This window comes from Charadrius vociferus, unplaced genomic scaffold, assembly GCF_000708025.1.
Source record: "Charadrius vociferus isolate BGI_N301 unplaced genomic scaffold, ASM70802v2 scaffold72, whole genome shotgun sequence".
Classification (NCBI taxonomy): Eukaryota; Metazoa; Chordata; class Aves; order Charadriiformes; family Charadriidae; genus Charadrius; species Charadrius vociferus.
Window position 1 is genome coordinate 7,763,078 of NW_009647830.1, and position 7,177 is coordinate 7,770,254.

A 7,177-nucleotide genomic window follows, 5' to 3' on the forward strand; every position below is an offset into this window, starting at 1 on the left:
GGGAGAGAGGGCGCCGAGGGGGGTCCGGTCCGGCCCCGCTCCGCTGGTCGCGGCCCTTGGCCTCCCGCCGGGCCTCCGGCCGGGCCCAGGCCTGCCTGCCTGCCTTAGTGAGGGGTTACGCGTGGCGGAGGCCGGAGACCCCTCCTCTCCCGCTGCCCCAGAGCTGGTTAAAAGCACGGTGGCGGTTAAACCGTGTCACCGGCCAGGGGGGCTCTGTGGCGGCGCGGGGCCGGTGGCTGCAAGGTTGGTTGGGGACGGCCTGTGTGAGCTGGAGCTCCCGGACCCCGGGGTTGCAGAGCCCGCCCTTCTCCGGTGTCGCCCTCCGGCCGGGCGGTAATAGTACTCTGGCTTGGGACTCACTTTCACTTTTCTCTGAAGCTGTATGCTTTAAAATAAAAGCCTATTTGGAAACAGGTTTAGACCATTGACAGGTAGTTATGCAAATGTAAAAATGAACCATCAGGGGAAGAAGAGCATCGGCTTTTGCAGCACTGTTTTGAAATTTCAACTTTGGAGGAAGAATCAAAGGAAAAGTTGGCACCGTTTTGGATCCGCTGCCTTTAGAAACTGTTTTGTTAATGAATACTGTCAAAGTCAGTAGCTCTTACAACTAATGCAATAAAAAAGAACATATTAACATATTAGGAAAAAACATTTAACTTAAGATTGATAAGTGGTTATATAATGATTGAGGTTGAAACAACCATGATCTGATGTTTCCTTTAAGGCTAAATCATTCTGTGATGTAACATACTTTTGAAGTCGTAGAACTCTTCCTGGACAGGTGTAGAAAGAAAGTAGCAATAAAAGTACTGTTTGTTTGAAAAGATATAGTGGAATATTCATGTAGTATAATACTGTGATTTAGTAGCTCTTTTTTTTTTTTCCTGTGGCATGGCAGCTGCAGACTACTTAAGCAACTTAAACAGCCAGTATTACTGTTATCATTGCCTTCTTGAGATTATCTTTAGGAATTTGTTTTGCAATCTGTTTTGATGTTGCTTATGTAAAGCTGTTGAAAGTAGGAGAAAAGTGAAATACTAATACATTATTTCACTGTATTCAAAAAGCATTGAGAAAGGTGTATTGTGTTCAGCGTGCATTAAGTAGTATGTTTGCAATGGCATGTTCTCTCAAGGGTTTAGGTCATAGTTTGCAGTAAATCTGTACAAGTTGCAAGGCGACAGTAGGGAACAGATTTATAATAATGTGTTTTCCTTGAATTTTTCACTGGTCCTTATTAAAATTAGCACAAGTAGTGTTATTTTTTTTCTATTTTGGAAAGAAAGTGGATTGAAATGGTCTTGGCAACAGGTGAATGGTTTGGTACTGCTTCAGTGCAGGTGGATTTAACTCCCTTTTTCTTACTTTTTTCAGGACGAGGATTTGCATTTCGCAGAAAACAAAAGATAGAAAGACAATATAGGAGACTACTGAAAAAAGGAAGAAAGGTCCATTCACAACAGGATAATCAGTTTACTGATACTTATCCAGAGCACTTGAAACATCTTTACCTAGCCGAGGAAGAAAAAATGCTTAAGAAACGGCGCAGGCCTCCAGATGATTCAGTTTTGTCAGAAGAAAAACTTAATAAAGCAGTAGAGTAAGTTTTTTTTTTTAAATAAGTCTCTAAAAACAAGTAATTGTTTCCATCATTAAAGAAATATTTTAGATTGTACCCTTTACACGGAATTCAGTATGGTGATTTGTTTTACTAAAGAAATGCCATTACATCTTAAATGTTTTTCCGAATTGTTAGAAGATTTAAACACACAGCTTTGCTATGTTTGCATCAGAATCGGAAAGCAAAATTGTTGCTTTTTTTGTTGATGTTTAGGGCTTGATTCCACAGAAATAACGTGGCAGTTAGCATTGTACTTTAAAGTTCAGCCCAAGACCAGTAAGTGTGTGGCCAATGTCTTACCGCATCTACAAAGATAAGAGGCTGCTTTTCAGGTAGTGTGATTTTGAGTCTACAGAGTTTTCCTTGGAATTGATTCAGTATTTTTAAATCAGTGTCAATTTTCGGAAATATTTTTCTGTTCCCAGTTTGATAAGTTTTCTTCTTCATGTTACACTGTTTTTCTGCTAGAAAGAGCAATATTGTGTGCTGTTATCCTTTTGTGGTATGGCTAGTTTTGGGGGAATTTTAACTATGAACTTTATAAAAAAAAAAAAAGGAGTATTTAGTAAAATCTTAAGGTGACAAAGTATTCTTGATCAAGTACTAATTGTAAATAACAGAGATGTCGCAATAGTTTGCCAGCGGTGGTTGGGGTTTTTTTGTGTTTTGCTTTAAGTTTACTTACAATAACTGGGAGAAGTCAAATAGAGTTTCTCACTTGCTCTCTAACAAATGTCAGACAACGTAAACAGTTTTTTCACTGTGTGACAGTAATTCCCCTTAAATCTTGGTTAGGTATGTCAGTAAAAGGAAAAGTGTAGTCATTCAGGTCTAGCGTTTTTAAACAGCATTCAAGTACGGTGATTGAGATAATGCCCTTTTGTCCTCAGTGCAAGGAGTGTCGCAAGTGTATCTTATTCCAAGGCGTATCTACATCTGAACTTTGCTGGGTATAGTGCTTGGGAGAGGGGGTGAAAGACAATCAGATCTGAGCCCAGCAGTGGGAGAAAGGTAGAATTTTGTCTGGAATAGGCAGTTAATTCGTGGGGATGTCTGAAATAGGACTGATGTTTTTCTTTAAACGAGAGGGGGTTTTAATTTTGCTTAAACTATGGTCATTGTGATTGTAAACCAGAATTAATGACTCTGAAAAAATGTGACTGCTTATCTATAAGGTGGTGTGATGCATAGAGTCTATTAGATAGACTTCAGTGTTCTATGGGAATGTAAAATAAGACTTTGGTTAGGTAATTCTATTTTTAGCATATATTGCAATTTAAGTAGTTTTGTACTAGAAACGATGAGGTGTCATTACACGGTATTGCCACAAGATGGAGATAAGACTAAAGGAAAGACTATTTATTTATTTATTTAACAGAAGAGAGTGGTGGTATTTCTAAGTGAAAGTATGAGCAAATACGTTCTCTTTCCTTTTTGGTCGTCTTTCTGAAATCTCGTAGATGGTGATGGCTAGCTTTCAAGTTTTTGTAGTGTGAGTAATAGAGTAATCAAAAACTTTGTTACGTTGTTAAAAGGCTTATATTTTTCAAGTGTGTAATGTCTTTACTACCACACTATTTATGTAATGGCTTTATTGTGAATCAGAAAACAAAATAATTTGGAACTAAATGACCAGAAAGATCCACTCAAAGTAGTATGACAGTAAATACCAGGCAAATGGCACTGGTTTTCTTGTACTCTTTTCTTTGGTGAAAGATACTTGGGCAGTTTTTTGTATTGAAATTTGAAGGAACATAACTTCAGTTCCTAACTTCAGAACATTAAGGACAGTAATATACCAATTTCTTCCAGACTAAACTTTTAGAAAGGCATTGTTACTACTGTGCGTTTTCACCTTGCCATGTCAGCCTGACTTCTCTGGCAGGCAGTCTGCTGACAGCTGGCTCTCCTCGTATCTCTGCAGTTGCATCCATATGTCGGAACTAGAAAAAGATAATTCAGCTCTAAGCTAGTGCATTCAGTTTTTCTAGCTCAAGAGCTTTTATGATGGGGGAAAAAAAAACCCTCTTTTAAGCACTCTTTAAACTTCATGAAACATCATCCATGTGAAGACCCATCAGATAAGGCATATGTTTTACTAAAAGCTGTGTGCAGTCCGGTCTTGGTACACTTGGCATTGGAGGAGTTCAGTTTGCTGTGTTTTCATGCTAGCTGCTCATTACATTACATGTAAGGGTGTTGGGTATCACATAAGTGTGGTGCAAATAGGTATCCATTCATTGTAGAAGGATGAGCCTTCTGAAATCTGTATTTCTAATTAACTTCCGCACATATGCAGACTCAGTGAACGAGTGGAATACTATGCTCTGATTCTGCAGTGGCTATGGGATATGTGGTTATGTCTGCTTGGTGATAGTCTGTATCTGAAATACATATACTTTTTCTTATAGGTCAGTTATGACTGAAGGGAAATTTAAGAAGAAAACGTCTAATCAGAAGGCAAAAGAAGAGTATGAAAAAATAAAGGCTGACCGTGCTAGGAAGAAAGAGGTAACTGAAATGGGGATCTTTCTTTATTGTAGACAAAGACTAGATTAATACATTCCTACCTGTCAGTCTTCCATCTGGACCCAAATAGCACTGTAGGCGAGGAACACAGGGATTGGTATTCTTTCAGTCATTTTCAACTTGATGGTGATATTCACACGTCCAGATGTTCGAAGTTATTCTCTTTGTTCTTACAATTTTTGTCTTGCAGTTGCCCTTAGCAGGATTTTATTATGTCAGAAAAATGTAGAGCTTGATCTGCATATCCCAGTGGATTATACTAGACCTCCTAAGTAGTGCAGAAGGGGAAGTAATAACAATACTGTCATCTTGTTATGAAAAAATGAAATATCCATCCTATTTCTAATGGTGTTACTGTAATGCAGTCTTCTTTTTACCTTTTTAGGTGCTTTGACCAACAGTGAAACAAGTAAATAGTATCCATAGCCAAAATCTGTAGTTATTTTCTCTCCTTCTAACTTAATGGGACTTATTCTTACAGGGCGTATCTTTATATTGTCATTGTTGAATAACTCAGTTGAGTTATTCATTTGAGACATCCTTATTTAACTGGTTTTGTTCTCTCCTAGTATATTGTTTGTTGCACTGTAAAATGGCAGACATTGTAACATTGTAGAAGTTGTGTAACTTGCTGCTGGCAAACGAAATTTCAGTAACTACTGTATGAATATTACATAAATATATAGCTGGATAAAACATATTATTTCTTCAGATTAGCTGTACCGAAGACTAGAGTAGTTTTGTGAAAAGGTGATCCGTGATCCTGGGCCAGTTACATCGTTGTTCACCTGAGAGCTTCTTTTGTGAATATTAGGTACAGATCATGCTAAAAGAAATGAATGTTACAACCAGCTCATTAAGAAGAAATAGGAACAAACGAAAATGCAGAAAGACTGCGAGAAATTTTTTTTGAGCAGCAGATAAGAGATGCCTGAGGGGAGGTGTTACCCAAATGCTAATAATCATCTTATTCAAGATATTTAGGCAAAACAAACAGTAGCTAAGTGCCACAATAACGATAATAATTTATGTGGAATACTGGTATGATGATCACATACTTCACCTTCATGTATGTTAGCAAATAGTGGACTTGCTGTTACTTATTTTGGGAAAATGTTACTTATTTTGGGAAAAGAAATAAGCTTAAAGGCACAGTTTTGGCCCCACTATATAAAAAAAACAAGGATCTAGTAGAGATCAGGAAAAAATATGAACAGAAGTAACAACTAAGTAAAATGAATGCTCTTGCTTTGAGTAGGCATTTGATTGGTAGCTTAAGTGGTTGTTGTTTACAACAGTATGCTGAACAACAGTGAAATTATTAGGTAGGAAGTGAATTACAGGTAAGTTAGAGTAGATGCTAGTCTGGTTTTAAAAAAAAAAAAAGGGAATGAATTATATTAATAATTGTTGCAGTAAAATAAGGGAAGCATTCTGAATGGAGAGATGTTGTCTTTACGGGTTTCTCCTACCCCCAAAGCCTCTTAAGATTTCTATTTAGAAATATTTTCTTGGGTTATTTCCAGTTAATTTTATATTCTGCTTCACAGAGCATTCTTACTAATTTTTGTACATCATGGAGGCTATCTATGCCGTGGAAAACAAAAACATAATTGATAAATTATCATCTGTTTGGGCATTCTGCAGAAACATCTGCCTTTGTGGTCAGCATGGCGCTGCATTTCAAAGAATAAGCTTTATGAGAAGAAATCATCTAAATGAACTGAAGCAGTCCTTCACTGTGATTTGTGATGTCTTGCATATTTTGGTAGGACATGATACAAGTGAGGCAAAGCTAGTTAGCTTGCTTGTTGTGGATGTTTGCCCAAAATACTTACTAAATTTACAACACTAGAGAAGGGGGGTGTAAGCTGTTTGATAAAAGCTGAATGTAATATCATGATGATTATCTGTATAGTGTAAGTCCCTCCATTCGTGTTTCGGTTGCGTATGTGCTGTTCCCTCAATGATGAAAGTTTGTACAGTTGAAAATTAGTTTGTTTTTTTTCCCCTCTCTCTTAGTAAAGACAGCAGTCTGTGTTGCTTCAAAGAGGACAGGTCACTAATAGTTTGGTCTTGATTAAGTTGCCCTAAGTAATGCTGCTTGTGGTGCTGTCCCAGTATCACAAACCTGCCCAACTGCCAGCTCCAGATATGTCCCATATCCTGTCTGCTGGATCCATGGAGATGTGTCCAGTATCCTAGCACATCTGGATTGGCAAGACATTTACATGGGGGCTACTGGATCAGACTCTTTCTTTCTTGCACTCAAGAGGAGAAAATGGGAAGTTTTTCCGCTTTGTCATTTAAGGAGAAAAGTCAAGGAGCTCATTTCACAGAAAGGAAGTTGTAGATATTTTAGCGACAAACCTTATCATAGGATGTTCTACAGAAGAAAACTTGGCTCTTCTCTTGAAGCTTTAAGCAATATAAATATGTTTTCATTGTAGTATGCGCTGAAAGAGCCTTGATTAAGCTTTTAAGAGTAATGGTGTTTCTCATGTCAGTACAATACCTAATTGCCAGTATCTTCAGATAAAGAAATTTTATGGCTTATAGATAGCTTCATAGTTACAGAAGGTACATAATTATTTCATAATCATATCTGTTTAATTTCAGGAAGCAGAAAAAAGAAAACAACAAAGAGAAGAAGCTCAACGGTTGTACAAGCAAAAGAAAATGGAAGCTTATAAAATATTAAGTAAGAAGACGAAAAGAGGACAGCCAAATCTAAACTTACAAATGGAGTTTCTTCTTCAGAAAATACAGCAAAATACATAAACCTCTGCATACATCTTAATTGCAGGCTTTGAGCTACCTATGGACATTTTATTAAATTACTTTTAATAAATAATGTGGTTTTGCTTCTATATGACTTTTGTCATTGTCTTGATTTATCTCATCAGTCCAATAGTGGAGGATATTCATCCTGAAAATATGTATTCTGTGCTGAAAGAGCGATATCTGGTACCTTGAAAATAAATGGTCTGTATTTCTAAACTTAACTTCTATTAGCTGTGTAAT

General features: G+C 37.3%; 1 protein-coding gene across 1 annotated transcript in view; it reads left to right on the forward strand.

Annotated features, from left to right (window-relative positions):
- Positions 1–6,934, forward strand: part of CCDC59 (coiled-coil domain containing 59) — a 7,679-nt gene extending 745 nt beyond the window's left edge. Inside the window, exons 2-5 of the mRNA XM_009882665.1 lie at positions 8–243; positions 1,378–1,603; positions 4,036–4,135; positions 6,773–6,934. Of these exons, the coding sequence (XP_009880967.1) occupies positions 8–243; positions 1,378–1,603; positions 4,036–4,135; positions 6,773–6,934 (724 nt within the window). The remainder of the gene's footprint in view (positions 1–7; positions 244–1,377; positions 1,604–4,035; positions 4,136–6,772) is intronic.
- Positions 6,935–7,177: the final 243 nt, after the last annotated feature.